The sequence below is a fragment of the Nerophis lumbriciformis genome, linkage group LG09 (assembly GCF_033978685.3).
Source record: "Nerophis lumbriciformis linkage group LG09, RoL_Nlum_v2.1, whole genome shotgun sequence".
Classification (NCBI taxonomy): Eukaryota; Metazoa; Chordata; class Actinopteri; order Syngnathiformes; family Syngnathidae; genus Nerophis; species Nerophis lumbriciformis.
The window spans coordinates 42,746,899-42,763,912 of NC_084556.2; the positions used below are offsets into that span (position 1 = coordinate 42,746,899).

General features: G+C 39.6%; 1 protein-coding gene across 1 annotated transcript in view; it reads right to left on the minus strand.

Moving 5' to 3' along the window:
* The window catches only part of tspoap1 (TSPO associated protein 1), a 223,963-nt gene extending 209,862 nt beyond the window's left edge, over nt 1-14,101 (minus strand). The window contains exons 1-2 of the mRNA XM_061963136.2: nt 13,883-14,101; nt 12,539-13,309 (exon numbers count right to left, since the gene is read on the minus strand). Coding sequence (XP_061819120.1) covers nt 12,539-12,544 — 6 coding nt within the window. The 5' untranslated portion in view covers nt 12,545-13,309; nt 13,883-14,101. The remainder of the gene's footprint in view (nt 1-12,538; nt 13,310-13,882) is intronic.
* Nucleotides 14,102-17,014: the final 2,913 nt, after the last annotated feature.

Sequence of the window (17,014 nt, forward strand, 5' to 3'; positions counted from 1 at the left end):
AGGCTAAATAGCCTTAAATTGTCGCCAATCAGAGATGCGCTTCACTTGAAAGCGAGGCCAAATAATTATTCACACATAGTAGTATATCTCGAATAGAAAAAAAACACAATAAACAACGCAATTCCCTTAATTCCTTTGCATTGTAGTGCGCCCAAACAACACGTAACCATCAAAATTATTTAGCTGACCGAACTCAATATAGGTTAGACATGGGCTTATTTGGTATAGCCTATAGCAGGGGTCCTCAAGTACAAATCTTGAAGGTCTACAAATGTTTTTTTGAAACAGGCTGGGTCCGTTTATTATCGGTCAAGCTTATATAATAGCAGGAGGTACCGTATTTTCCGCACCATAAGGCGCCCTGGGTTAAAAGCCGCGCCTTCAATGAACGGCATATTTCAAAACTTTGTCCACCTATAAGCCGCCCGGTGTTGTAAGCCGCATCTAACTGCGCTAAAGGAATGTCAAAAAAAACAGTCAGATAGGTCAGTCAAACTTTAATAATATATTAAAAACCAGCGTTCTAACAACTCTGTTCACTCCCAAAATGTACGCAAATGTGCAATCACAAACATAGTAAAATTCAAAATAGTGCAGAGCAATAGCAACATAATGTTGCTCGAACGTTAATGTCACAACACACAAAATAAACATAACGCTCACTTTCTGAAGTTATTCTTCATTCATAAATCCCTCGAATTATTGTCCTTCGTTGTCCGAATTGAAAAGTTGGGCGAATGTGGGATCCAAAATGTCGTCTGGCGCTGTCTCCCTGCCTCCCTGTCTTGGTGAACGTCACGTGTGTTCGCCTTCTGTCATCCACTGTTCCCACGCAGTTAGCAGTCTAGCTTCGAATGCCCTGTTGACACCAATATCTAGCGGCTGGAGGTCTTTTGTCAATCCACCCGGAATGACGGCGAGTATTGAATTAAGCGCGTAAGCGTGTCTCTTAATGTGATGTTATGAGCTAGCAAATATAACAACTACACTACCCAGCATGCAACGATAGTGACGAGCATGCGCGGTAGCCCTGAGAAGCGTTGTTGTATGCTGGGAGTTAGAATGTGGTTATGAGCACGCTGTGAGTAAACGTTGAGAACTCAGTTAACACGCCTCGTCTGCATTATTTATAATTAGACAGACAACACACTTAATAGGAGCCATTTTGGGGTCTTTACATAAACACACAAATGGAAATGAAACGTCACATATCCCAGCATGCACCGCGCGCTTCTTCTACGGGGAAAAAAGATGGCGGCTGTTTACCGAAGTTGCGAGACCGAAACTTTATGAAAATGAATCTTAATATTTATCCATATATAAAGCGCACCGGGTTATAAGGCGCACTGTCAGCTTTTGAGAAAATTTGTGGTTTTTAGGTGCGCTTTATAGTGCGGAAAATACGGTAGGTAGTTTAACATTTTCTTAAAATTAACAAAAATAAAATAAATATCCAATAAAATACATGAAATATTTTCTTTGAAACAAAAATAAATAAGAACTTTGAAAAGATTTGTCCTCTGCATTTGACCCATCCCTTGATCACCCCCTGGGAGGTGAGGGGAGCAGTGGGCAGCAGCGGCGCTGCGCCCGGGAATCATTTTTGGTGATTTAACCCCCAATTCCAACCCTTGATGCTGAGTGCCAAGCAGGGAAGAATGCTGGTATGAGCTTTTAAACATAACCCGTTAACTGCTGCCAATCAAATGGTGAATAAGATACTCTATAGGGTTCATATGTTTGTAAATCTGACTGTGTTGAAGTCAGTGCCTCACCAGCCATCAACCTCACTGCACATTACTGCTCTGTTGCTATTTGTTGTTGTGTCATAGATTTAACAAAAATCTTGCTTGATGTTTCATATGGCTTTTTCAGCCTCGTGATTTCTTTTTTTCTTAGCTCTGAATCATGAGGAAATGTCTCTTCAAATTCGCGGTGCTCTTTCAGATAGTGACGTTTCAGATTTTCACTTTTCACCAGAGCAACAGTAGTGTTGCATAGTAGACACATTGGTCTGGTACTTGCAGTAGGTAGGATGAAAACATATTGCTCTGTCCATTCTTCCTTGAAACGTCGGTTTTCCCTGTCCACCTTTCTTTTACCAGCCTGAGCCCACTTGGAGCATGCCATTGTGATTTGATTCACATTCAGTGACTGACAAGTGAACAGTTAGCGAAGTAGCGATACGAGACAACTGTGTGCCTGCAGCGAAAGGTTCCATGCACTGTGCACATGACCCAGGTGGTAACAGCCTATCAGCGCGTCGTTGTGAAAGAGATGACAACCCATACCCCGGAATTAGCCAATCAGAGTGGCGTTCTCTCGCTCTCACTCCGTCTCTCTCTCTCTCTCTCTCTCTGAGAGAGAGAGAGAGAGAGAGAGAGAGAGAGAGAGAGAGAGAGAGAGAGAGAGAGAGAGAGAGAGAGAGAGAGAGAGAGAGAGAGAGAGAGAGAGAGAGAGAGACGGAGTGAGTGAGACACGAGAAGTATAAACGAAACGTGGAGATATTTGACTAAAAACAACAAAGAACGTTGACTTGCGCTAGCGATAACTCACAAATAAATACAATTATTATATTTTTTTATAATAATTATAATTATAATAATAAAAAAAATTTTTTTTTTTTACTATAATTCGTGCTGGGTCTGGACGGACACGTCGCTGAGTCCGGACATGGACCGCGGTCCGCCTGTTGAGGATCACTGGCCTATAGGTAACATAGACTAATTCGTTTAACATATCCAACCGTATGTCTACTTACTTTTTTTTTTGTTAGCACTATGCAGGAATAAAATGGCATCTACAGTGCCAGGATTCATGCGAGAGCGCCTGGCCTCTAAAATGCGCCCTGCTGCACTAAAGGAGCGCTCACTTGCGCCACTTGTTGCTGGGACGCGGTGCCATCTTTTTCTTTTTTTCTTCTTCTTCTGTTGTGTTGTGTTGTGCTGCAATGCCTGATGAATAACTGACTGTTTCAAAGAGTGCTGCTCGTTTTTCATATGTGGGTAACAACATTTAACTATGTATATATATTTCCGAATTGGTTCAACCGCCAACCGCCCGCATCTATTTAAAATCTATTTTTACCCGCCCGACCCGCGGTTTATCCGCAAACCGCGCATCTCTAGTGGACACAAAAGATAATCAGTTATCTCTTCCAGCAAGCACTGACCTCAAGTTTTAATCAATGAAGACAGCATTGAACCAAATTTTTGGAGGGAAACCCCAGACTGACTCCAGTGTGGGAATTAAACAGGAAAGTGCATATGTCACAGAACAGATTAGACTGAGAGGCAAAAACTAGAGCTCCTAAACTATCTATCATGTAGAAATCTGGAACGCAAATGGTGTGCGACTAAACTTGAGGTTTTCCATCAAGCATGGAGTGATAGTTTAATAACTTATAAACGTATGCTTACCTTAGGTAAAGCTAATTACTACTCAAATCTCATCTGCCTCAATAAAAACGATCCTAAATATTTGTTCAGTACAGTAGAATCGCTAACCCAACAAGGGACTCCTCCCAGTAGCTCCACCCACTCGGCAGATGACTTTATGAATTGATTTAATAAGAAAATTGAACTCATTAGAAAGGAGATAAAAGACAACACGTCCAAGGTACAACTGGGTTATATTAACACAGATACGAATGTATATACGACGAATATTGCCCTCCAAAATAGTCTCTCTTTTTGATTAAATAACATTAGAGGAATTCCTGCGGCGTGTAAATGGGACAAAACAAACAACATGTTTACTTGACCCACTTCCTGGGAAACTTATCAAGGAGCTGTTTGTAATATTAGGACCATCAGTGCTAAATATTATAAACGTATCACTTTCCTCTGGCACTGTTCCCCTAGCATTAAAAAAAGAGGCTATCCATCCTCTTTAAGTCTCAAAAGACCTAACCTCGATCCTGACCTCATGGTAAACTACCGGCCGGTGTCCCACCATCCCTTTATCTCGAAAATCCTCGAAGATATTGTTGCACAGCAGCTAAATGAACACTTAGCGTCTAACAATCTCTATGAACCCTTTCAGTCTGATTTCAGGGCAAATCACTCTACGGAGACAGCCCTCGCAAAAGGTACTAATGGTCTATTGCTAACTATGGATGCTGATGCGTCATCCATGTTGCTGCTTCTTGATCTTAGCGCTGCTTTCCATACCGTCGATCATAATATTTTATTAGAGCGTATCAATACACGTATTGGTATGTCAGACTTAGCCTTTTCTTGGTTTAACTCCTATCTTACTGACAGGATGCAGTGTGTTTCCCATAACAATGTGACCTCGGTGTATGTTAAGGTAACATGCGGAGTTCCACAGGGTTCGATTCTTGGCCCTGCATTCTTCAGCATCTACATGCTGCCGCTAGGTGACATCATACGCAAATATGGTGTTAGCTTTCAATGTTATGCTGATGACACCCAACTCTACACGCCCCTAAAGCTGACCAACACGCCAGATTGTAGTCACCTGGAGGCGTGTCTAAATGAAATTAAACAATGGATGTCCACTAACTTTTTGCAACTCAATGCTAAGAAAACGGAAATGTAGATTATCGGTCCTGCTGGACACTCACACCTACTCAATAATACCACCTTACATTTGACAACCAAACAATTACACAAAGCGACTCGGTAAATAATCTAGGTATTATCTTGGACTCTCTCATTTGAGTCACACATTAAGAGTGTTACTAAAACAGCCTTCTTTCATCCCCGTAATATCGCTAAAATTTGTTCCATTTTGTCCACCAGCGACGCTGAGATCATTATTCCTGCGTTCGTTACGTCTCATCTCGATTATTGTAACGTGTTATTTTCGGGCCTCCCTATGTCTCGCGTTAAAAGATTACTTTTGACAAGACCAAGAAAGTTTGATCATATTACGCCTAAACTGGCTCACCTGCATTGGCTTCCTGTGCACTTAAGATGCGACTTTAAGGTTTTACTACTTACATATAAAATACTAAACGGTCTAACTCTATCCTATCTTGCTGATTGTGTTGTCTGGGTTTCTGTCCCACAGACCCTGCTCCCCTCGCTTTTTTAAAGAAGTCTGGGACTCTATTGACTTGTCTGTTTGGGACATCATCAACAGCAGCTTGATTTCTGGCAGTGTGCCCTCTTTTTGTAAAGGAGCTGTTATTGAGCCTTTGATCAAAAAAACAAGTCTCGATCCTACAAGTTTGTCAAATTATCGGCCCATTTCTAAATTACCATTTGTGTCAAAAATTTTGGAGAAATGTGTTTTGGCGCAACTGCAGCATTTTTTAGACAAAAATAGCACTTTAGATCCATTTTAGTCTGGATACAAAGCTTGGCACAGTACTGAATCTACACTTTTAAAGGTTTTTAATGACTTGCTTTTAATGTCTGATTCTGGCAGCTCTGCCATTTTAGTGCTTTTAGATCTCACAGCTGCCTTTGACACAGTCAACCACATAATTATTTTAGACTCCCTGACTGTGTGGGTGTCAGGGGGACTGCATTAGAGTGGTTAATATTCATATACGTTAATATTCGTCAATATTCTGGGCGTCGTTCCGTTAGCCCAGAATGTTTTAATAATGAATGAGGAAAAAACTGACTTGGGACTGTTGCAAAATTATGTGTGTCCCAAAGTCACCAGCCTTGGCATCACTATAGACCAGGCCTGGGCAATTATTTTGACTCAGGGGGCCAAATTTAGAGAACAAAATGTGTCTGGGGGCCGGTATATCTATTTTTAGGAACACTAATACAAAACCTCACAATAATGTCTGATTGAATGCTAAAAACATTGTGACAGACCACCTTAAAAAACAAACAATGGAATTTGATTTTTTTTTTACTTAATGAGACACCCAGAATGTAAATGATAAATAAATGATAAATGGGTTGTACTTGTATAGCGCTTTTCTACCTTCAAGGTACTCAAAGCGCTTTGACACTACTTCCACATTTACCCATTCACACACACATTCACACACTGATGGAAGGAGCTGCCATGCAAGGCGCTAACCAGCACCCATCAGGAGCAAGGGTGAAGTGTCTTGCTCAGGACACAACGGACATGACGAGGTTGGTACTAGGTGGGGATTGAACCAGGGACCCTTGGGTTGCGCACGGCCACTCCTCCACTGCGCCACGCCGTCCCTGGCGTGTCATGTACATGACAATAAAGAATGTGGGATTTACAATATTAACTATGAACGATGAAACACTGAATATTGACACCATATGAACGTCACACCCCTTCTCGATCGACATATTTTACAATCAAGCGAAAAAACAAAAATGCAACGAACACAGCAAAATATGAACGCGAAAGGTAAACAATAAACCCACCTACAATCTGATATACCACTAAGCTTTAGAACTTTGTTGTAAAAATCTCCTTCCGCGTGTGTCCCTGACACCCGCATTTCAGGCTGGCCGCTCTGGAAACACTGTGTGGAAACGCTCACCACCCACACTGCTTGGTGCCTCATCTGAGCTGCTGTGACTTAGATGACCATAGTAACTAATTAGATTACCATAGTAACAAATTAGATTACCATAGTAACTAGTATATCATGCAAAAACACAGATTCCAACCATTTAAATACTTTGTATAGTTCAAGACTTACCGTCATTTGAAAACATCACTGCACATCGTAATGGCAGCGACAGTTTCCATCTTAAAGATCTAAAAAAATTCTTTGGGAATGTCCGGCGGCCCAGATTGAAAAGCTTAACGGGCCGCATGTGGCCCCTGGGCTTTAATTTGCCCAGGTCTGCTATAGACAGTGATTTTAAACTTGACAAACATCTTTGTCTTTTAGCAAAAGTAAAACCGTTTTATCTTTGAACCTTTTTGAACAAGTCATGCATGCTTTTATTTCAAGTCGCCTAGACTACTGCAATGCACTTTATGCTGGCATTAGCCAAAAAGGTCTCTCCCGGTTGCAGTTAGTCCAGAACACGGCAGCACAACTTTTAACGGGGGCCAGGAAACGCGAACATATAACCCCAATTCTTGAGACTGTGCGCTGGCTCCCTGTTCATTTTAGAATTGATTTAACATGTTGCTGTTTGGTTTTAAAGCTTTGCATGTACTGACACCTCATTTATCGCGGACCTCATCCGAATTTACACTCCTGCGCGCGCTCTGAGGTACGAGAGCCAGCTTCAGCTCGTGGTGCCCAAGACGAGACTTAAAACCATGGGAGACAGGGCCTTCTCTGTGGTCGGCCCTAAGCTCTGGAACACTCTGCCCCTCCATGTTCGAACTGCTACCACAATGGAGTGTTTTAAGTCTCGTCTTAAGACCCACTTTAATTCTCTGGCTTTTAACACTACGTGAGTTGTGTGTTACTCTGTGTTTTTAAATTGTAATTTCTATGTATTGTTTTAATTGGTTTTACCCTTTAAAATCGTTTTTAATCATATTTATTTTTATATTTTTTTATATTGGTTTTATATTTATTTATTTTGTTTTTATTCAGTCATTGGTGGAGCTAAGGATAATATTTGAATCTTGTTTTTAATAATTTTGTGCAGCACTTTGGAAACATTTTTGTGGTTAAAATGTCCTATATAAATAAAGTGGTTTGGATTGAACCATATGTCCCGGTAAGAAGTCTGCGTTCTAAGAACTCCGGCTTATTAGTGATTACCAGAGCCCAAAAAAAGTCTGCGGGCTATAGAGCGTTTTCTATTCGGGCTCCAGTACTCTGGAATGCCCTACCGGTAACAGTTAGAGATGCTACCTCAGTGGAAGCATTTAAGTTCCATCTTCAAACTCATTTGTATACGCTAGCCTTTAAATAGATCCCTCTTTTAGACAAGTTGATCTGCCGTTTCTTTTCTGCCCTGCCCCTCTCTCCTGCGTGGAGAGGTTATTAGGTGACCACAGATGACGTGCCAGCTGTTCAAATTCGGGACCTGGGGTGGACCACTGTGCATCAGTTGGGGACGTCTCTGCGCTGCTGACTTTTCTCCACTCAAGATGATCCCCTGCTGGCCCCACTATGGACTGGACTCTCACACTATTAACTAGATCCACTCGACGTCCATTGCCCCGGTGGCCCAGGCGGGGGTCCACACATCTGCGGTCCCCTCCAAGATTTCTCATTGTAACCCATTGGGTTGAGTTTTGTCTTGCCCTGATGTGGGATCTGAGCCGAGGATGTCGTTGTGGCTTGTGCAGCCCTTTGAGACACTTGTGATTAAGGGCTATATAAATAAACATTGATTGATTGATTGATACTGAGCTATGGGAGGGACATGCTAAACAGCCAACTGTGTAACAGTATCAACTATCAAGTTTGGTTGCACCATCTTGCTGTCTCGCTGTTCCATGGAATAGATACCGGTACGCGGCAATACCAATTTTATGTATCTCTGTTTTTAACGCTGAGCCGTGCTGTCCAGTTGTTATTTTGTTTTCTTTTACTTTATTTGCAATAACTGTACTGTACTGTAATAATAATTTGCATGCAGGTGCAATTCCAAGACGTGGATGGCAGTAATGGGGTAATTGTTTTATTATTATATTAAAGTAGTATTATAGTGGACTTCTAGAGTGTCTCCTTCCAGCTTCTCCATATTTTCATGGATCTGGTCTGCTGTTTGGATATTATTTTAACGTCCTTGGCTGGCGTTATCACCTCGTTTTGCTCAAGCTTGGTGCAAACTAGCAGTGCAACACTCACAGTGACGTGCAGTCACTAGAGGCAGGTGAGGCGGGGCCTCACCTGCCATCATGGAAAGAAAAAAAATGTAAAAAGAAAAAAAAAAAATTTAATTGTTAAATGTATCCAGTGATTATACTATAACGTTATTTTCCATTTAACTTCACCAGTTTTAGTTTATTTTTATTCAAAATCGCTGAATTTTCACATTTGCCGTTCAAATACTGAGAAGAGACGGTGCGGTGATCAGCAGCCAGTTGAGGCACGTCACTCAGTTGTGCCTCAACATGGATTGCGGACTCGGCTAACTGCTGGCCTGCTGTGCAGTGAGACCGTATTGCTATATGAACTATATTATACATTTCCATAGTTTAGTTAGCTGAGGTATATAATGTACAGTGTATTTTGTCAACAACTGTATGTGTGTAACGCATTTCTTGTGCTGAGCAATCATAAAACTGCTGCGAAGACGCACTGTGTGAGGCTCACAGTAATCCCGCCTCCTGGTGGTAGAGAATGCACCCCCTGACGGGAGTGTTATATCAACTAAAGCCCACACTTAAACTTTCCACGTGCAAGGTTGAATCTATTTAAAAAAAAGTTATTTAATAAGAAGCCAAAAAGTGCAAAAACAATAATGTTCGTGTTGGAGGAGTTGTGAATGACTGCAGGGCCACAACATTAGGTACACCTGCAGACTGCAGCACGGATTTCATATTTCATTCATTCACAACTCCTCCAACACGAACATTATTGTTTTTGCACTTTTTGGCTTCTTATTGAGCTGCTGCATTTGTTGGTTGGGTTGTTTATTTCTATTGAGTAACTTCTACATTTCTAAAAGGGGAGGAATGTAATAGAGTGATCTATGTTTGTCTGTTGCCATCTCCTGGTTAATGTTGGCTATAGCGTACTGTGGTTACTTTTTGGTTGGCCAACGATTTACGTGGTGTTGCGCACCTGACGTCAAGTGTGTTGAGTCTGTTCTGAAGTCTACAGTAAAGAGACGTAGTTCATCACCTCGCCTGGCTATTGCCTCCAACCCAATATATTACATAAAGGTAAGACAATAATAACGTTTTTTTTATTAAATGTGCTTTTTTGTGTGCTACAGTTTGTATGTGTAAAATTAAAGTTAAGTTAAAGTACCAATGATTGTCACACACACGAGGTGTGGTGAAATTTGTCCTCTGCATTTGACCCATCCCTTGATCACCCCCTGGGAGGTGAGGGGAGCAGTGGGCAGCAGCGGCGCCGTGCCCGGGAATAATTTTTGGTGATTTAACCCCCAATTCCAACCCTTGATGCTGAGTGCCAAGCAGGGAAGAATGCTGGTATGAGCTTTTAAACATAACCCGTTAACTGCTGCCAATCAAATGGTGAATAAGATACTCTTTAGGGTTCATATGTTTGTAAATCTGACTGTGATGAAGTCAGTGCCTCACCAGCTATGAACCTCACCGCACGTCACTGAACACTCAGACTGCTTCACCAAGTTAACTAGCTGGGCGCTCTGTGATGTTTCTTGATCATTTACTTATTCAATTCAACAAAAATCATCAACTTCTTCTCAGCACTGTCCGCCACACTCACTTTCTTCCATCCCACGGTTGGAAAACAAAGGTTTGTTCATCTCTAGGTATAAGACAATGCTAATGGATAAGACCAGGTGTATAGGGCAGATCTTAGAGCAGGGGTGCTCACACTTTTTCTGCAGGTGAGCTTCTTTTCAATTGATCAAGTCGTGGGGATCTACCTCATTCATATATATAATTTATATTTACTTATTTATGAAACATATGTTTTTGTTAACAAGTTAAAGGTGTTTAATGATAATACAAGCATGTTTAACACATATAGTTAATATTGTTAATACATTAAAGGTGTTTAATGAAAATACAAGTATGTTTAATACATATAGTTAATATTGTTAACAAGTTAAAGGTGTTTAATGATAATACAAGCATGTTTAACACATATAGTTAATATTGTTAATACATTAAAGGTGTTTAATGAAAATACAAGTATGTTTAATACATATAGTTAATATTGTTAACAAGTTAAAGGTGTTTAATGATAATACCAGCATGTTTAACACATATAGTTAATATTGTTAATACATTAAAGGTGTTTAATGAAAATACAAGTATGTTTAATACATATAGTTAATATTGTTAACAAGTTAAAGGTGTTTAATGATAATACAAGCATGTTTAACACATATAGTTAATATTGTTAATACGTTAAAGGTGTTTAAAGATAACGCAAGCATGTTTAACACATATAATTAATATTGTTAACAAGTTAAAGGTGTTTAAAGATAATACAAGCATGTTTAACACATATAGTTAATATTGTTAACAAATTAAAGGTGTTTAAAGATAATACAAGCATGTTTAACACATATAGTTAATATTGTTAACAAGTTAAAGATGTTTAAAGATAATACAAGCATGTTTAACACATATAGATTCCTTTCTTTCATGAAGACAAGAATATAAGTTGGTGTATTACCTGATTCTGATGACTTGCATTGATTGGAATCAGACAGTGGTGCTGATAAGGTCCGCATTTTCGAATGGAGAAAAAAAGTCCTCCTTTCTGTCCAATACCACATGAAAGTGGTTGCTTTTTGGCATCTTATTTATCCAGCTTCCGTACTCCTTTTTATACACTTTACAAGAAATACATTGTTGGCAAACTCCGCTCATTTTTAGGACTATTTTTTTAATGCCTGGCTGGTGATCGACTGACACACCCTCCGAGATCGACCGGTAGCTCGCGATCGACGTAATGAGCACCCCTGTCTTAGAGGGTTTCGCTACAGCCACTAATGGCAGTGAGGCTTCAAACGTTTGTTTTTTTTGCAACTTAAAACAAACAAACTCTTATCACACAGTGATCTTAAATTGGGGCACTCTTAAATTGAGGTACCACTTCAGATTATTGTTTTAACCATGTGACTAAATACAAGCATGTTTAACACACATAGATTCCTTTCTTTCATGAAGACAATAATATAAGTTTGTGTATTACCTGATTCTGATCATTGCATTGATTGGAATCAGAAAGGATACAAAGTCGTGCTGATAATGTCCACATTTTCAAATTTACATTGTGGAGTAGCGAAAAAGTCCTCCTTTCCGTCCAATATGACATGAAAGTGGTTGGTTTTTGGCATCATATTTGTGCAGGTTCCATACTCGTTTGTAAACACTTTACAAGAAATACATTGGCGGCAAACTCCGTAGCTTGCTAGCTTGTATGTGCTAGCTTTCTGAGACTCTTATTTTGTTAGTGCAGGCAAGGTGGAGCAGCGCTTTTATTGTGAAGACATGAACTGTGCGGTCGGTCTTTAGGCTTTAGGTATGACGCGAGAGTCTGTTTAAATATAAAATGTTTCTCGCCTTCCTGACGGTCATTTTATCATAATACTGAGCTCACAGCAGTCAGGGTCATCTCACAAGATCCTCGAGTAAAGTGAATGTCAATCAAGTGACAAAATTGATGTCATAGTTAAGATTGATGGTCACTCATTTTTAGGTCTATTTTTTTAATGCCTGGCTGGTGATCGACTGATGATCAACCGGTAGCTTGTGATCGACCTAATGGGCACCCCTGCACAAAACCACAAAGTTCAGTAGAGGTAGAAGACTAGTGTTTAAAGCCCCTGCTCTAACCACAAACGTTTATTCTATATATCTTGCTACTGATTGGCAACAAAGGCAAATTGCAATTACCCGGTACCCGATTACAAAAATAAAATGAAGGTAAACTCTTGTATATCCAAATAGCAATGCGTCCCATGGCCATCATGTTTGAACACAAATTATTCACGTTGATAATAAATAAAATAGATGAATTAATACTTACCGCCATGTTTTTCTCCACGCTTTTGGAAGGAAGAGAATTTTCAAGGCAAGAGGGCTGGCTGTCCCACAATTCATGGGGAGTGTGAGGGTGACGAATTTCAGTTGCTCCAACAGGTGTCCACTTTTGCAGCAGCAGTGCAGGTTTCAACGACAGCCAAGTCACTGAATGCCGGCGTTTGTGTTTTCTGGTCTTGTTCGATTTTCTTCTTGTATGAGCATAAGGCACTCTTGTATCTTTGCAGTCTAGTCGTAGACTATGTTAGATGAGGCACAATCTGACTGAAACAGCTGCCATCCTGGGTTGCACTCTGTCTTTTGTGCAAAAATTCCTGGTGGGTCTCTAGCAGGTGGAAGAGGTAGGTGGCATTTTGTAGCTCCAATTCCTTTTTTTGATGCAATTGATTGACTCTCTGCTCACTATTTGTCTTCCCAGACAGTGTCAGCAGCAGGCGTTCCAGATTTGTTTGTTTTCTCCGAATGCAACTGCTTGCTTTAATATTACTGTAACGCCCATTGTCTTTAAAGGGGCAGTATGGTCTGCTTAAGTGTCTATGCTTTTTGCATTAATGTCTGGAACTCTGCTCCTTTTTGGCTTGCTTTTGCTGTGCTTCCTGCTCAGGTCGATTCTTCTTTGCTTCCAAAACGGCATGCAGTGCTCCTAAATTTCGTTGATAGATCATCTGGCCCTGCCATTGTTTCTTGGATGACAATAGTGGGGGGCTGCGGTTTGTGTCAGACATAAAGCATGCAGTTGTCACACAAGGTTGGACCACTGGAAAGAAAATACATATTTACTGTATAAAATTATTATGGTATGAAATGCAAACTCTGAAGAATATCACAGAGAATGTGTGTTATTTCAGTCCAGTAGATCATGCAATTTAGAATAGGTCACAGCAGGTATGTGTTAATAGATTAGTTAATGGTCACTTGGACATGTTCTTTACCCGAATGTGTGTAAATTCAAAGTACACTGCGTAAAAATTGCACTTGTATAAAGTGGCAGTTCCTTAAAATAAAACTAAACTAAAGCAGTTAGTTGTTTAGTTGTTTATGCAACAACATAACATGTATGTTAAAGAGCAACAGGTTACTGTAATTGACTGAGTCTGAGTAAGCAGCATCCAGACTGAGACACTTCGTGTTTAGATAATGTGACTGCAGTCGAAGTAGTCAGCTATTTAATCGGCTTACTTGAGCCTACAATATTGTGATTGTATGAACATAAAGTGAATTTTTCGGAAGAAAATTAGCTGGAATTCGCTGCTACTACAATAGCTAATTCATTGGTTTGTTAGCCGACATTAGCTTGTTAATGTCTAGCGGCAACTTGAACCAAACTCACCTCATAGCGGACTCATTGCGACGGGATTCGCTTATTATCCTTTAATTTGATATGTTGGGACACAACTCCAAGTTATATCTATAGTCACTGGTAATGTCAGTTACGTTAGTTCCTTGGAGCCATGCGAGGGGGTTTGTTTATCCGTATGAACCATTTCATTGAAGCAGCAATGTTACCTTCAGGGACCCTCCTCCTGCTTGGTTTTCTTGGACACTTCCCTTTCGTTGCTTTTTGTGTCTAATGTTTTCTTAATGAAACCCCATCATAGTACATTTGTTAAAAAAAAAAAATGAATAAAACATATATAATTAAACGCTGGTGTGGTCACAGTTTATACATTACTGATAACCATAGAGGCAACATTAGTCCAGACGACTTGTGTGGGATGAGGACTACTAGTGGTGATATGCTGCCAATGCAGAGTATTTTACACGTGCATGTTTTTGTTTAGAATTTTAAACATAGTAAAACCTACGCCAATATGAACAGTGGAAAACAAAGTGTGAACCTTTTGGAATGTAATGGTTTTTTAAATAATTGTGTCATACAATTTGATCTGATCATTATTCTGAGTCAAGGGTCTTCAACTAAAATTCAAATACAGAACCTGACCTGTCACAGTATGACCATTCATACTATTTGACTGATACAAATATGTGGGAAACAAATTGTCAATAATCATTTATTATGGCAGATAAAATGAACGGAATAATATTTTTTTTTCCTGGAATATAAATATTTACTGATTAATTTACTTAAATAAAAAACATATTTATTCAACAGAAGGCTGTCCTGCTTAACTTAAAACAATATGCATTTAGTGTGCAACTTTCATCACTATGAAGACATAATTTAAATAACATTCTGCACACAAACATAAAGGAGAGGTGAGATATGTGTCCTTCATTTATAGTTCAGTTTATTTATTTATATAGCACATTTAAAAACAATCCCCGTTGGCCAAAGTGCTGTACAGACAATTTGCAACAACAACAAAAAGGGGCACATAAGGTCACATTTACGTGATAACACAGAAGGATGAATAAAACACAATAGTAAAATATACCTTAAAATAAGTGGAGAATATATCACCTAAAATACTAAAATGTAATACATAAATAAAAAAAGATAAAACAAGAAATACAAACAACCAAGATATCCTGCCTAACTGGATTTGAACGCCAGGGAGTAAAACTATGTTTTTAGCCTAGATTCAAAATGACTCAAAGACTGGGAGGATCTGATGGATAGTGGAAGGTTGTTCCACAGTCTGGGCTCTGCCACTGAGAAGGCTCTATCTCCTCTGGTTTTTAGCCTAGTTTTTGGGACAGCCAGGAGGAGATGGTCTGAAGACCTCAGGGTCCTATATAACTGACAATATGTAGCAGATCTCCATTCTAACAATGTGGTATTGCCTTGTGTAGTAAGGCCATATCATGAGATTGGTGCATTTTAAAAGGGACCCTATCATGCAAAACCAACTTGTCTTGCCTATTGGTACCCGCATATGTGTATTTAGGATCCGCATAAGTCCCAAAAAATTGAAATCAAACTATGGAAGCATTGCAGAGATATATATGAAACAATCTTGCCTTCCTTCAAACTTCTTGCAAATGGTCCGTTTAGAATTTTGATCAAGTGTGACAAGGTGCCAGTGTTTTTTGCGCAAAGAAGCGTGCAAAGAACCGTGCAAAGAAGCGTGCAAAGAAGCTGTTCAGTTTGTTGAGCAGAGAGATGTCACTCTTGCAGCTCTGTGGCACGTCTGTGATGGCCTAAATGCCTTGGGCATGCATGCATCTCTGCTGTCTTTGAAGTAGGAGGTTATCTTTTGTGTGTGTGGTCCTGTTTTTCTTTTCTGATGTACAGCCTGAGTTTATATCCTAAAATCACAAAGCCAGAATCTCAGGACACAGCGCCACACTTATTGATAATATTTGTACTAATGATTTTGAAAATAATACCACAAGTGGTCTGCTAATATCTGACAACAGTGATCATCAGCCAGTTTTCATAATCTATGAAGGAAACTACAAGAAGAGGAACATTGATGACAAAAATGTATTTTGAAGAATATGCACAGAACAAAGTATGACAGCTTTCAAGAATGATCTGAGAGATCAAAGTTGGGACAATGTATACAGTGAAAATTATGTAGATGATGCATATGGTAATTTTGTTAATACTTTCGAGATGCTTTATGACAAACATTGTACATTGAAACAACTTAGTAAGAAGCAAAAGGAAAAACAATCAAAGTTTTGTTGTACTTGTGCAATGAAAATAAAGACCTACTTACCTACCGGTACCTACAAAAAAATGACTGAAAAATGCTTGCAACAAAAAGAATACATTATATAAAACATTTGTAACACAGAGATCTACAGAGGCAGAAAACAAGTACAAAACGTATAAGAACAAGCTAACTGGCAAACTACGAACATAATGAACAATTATTGGACCGGACCAAAAACAATATGAGAGCAAAATGGGGCATCCTAAATAGCATTATTGAAAATGGTGCTAAGAAGGATTATCCTAAATACTTTTAAAATGTAAATGTAAAAATAGACAATTTATCACTTTCGTCTGGTACTGTTCCCCTAGCAAAACAGTGGTTATTCACTCTTTGCTCAAAAGAGCTAACTTCTATTCTGACCTCATGGTAAACTACCACCATCCCTTTACCTCAAAGAATCCTTGAAAAAATTGTTGCACAGCAGCTAAATGAACACTTAATGTCTAACAATCTCTGTGAACCCTTTCAGTCTGGTTTCAGGGCAAATCACTCTCCTGAGACTGCTCTCGCAAAAGTGACTAATGATCTGATGCTAACTATGAATGCAGATGCTTCATCCGTGTTGCTGCTACTTGATCTCAGGGCCGCTTTCCAGAGGTGGGACCAAGTCATTGCTTTGCAAGTCACAAGTAAGTCTCAAGTCTTTGCCCTCAAGTCCTGAGTCAAGTCCCGAGTCAAGACAGGCAAGTCCCAAGTCAAGTCCAAAGTCAAGACTGGAAAGTCTCAAGTCAAGTCCCAAGTCCTGCATTTTGAGTTTCGAGTCCATTCAAGTCCTTTTAACCACAGACTAATATATTTACACAGATTGTGTATGCTTTTAAAACGCTGTATTTACT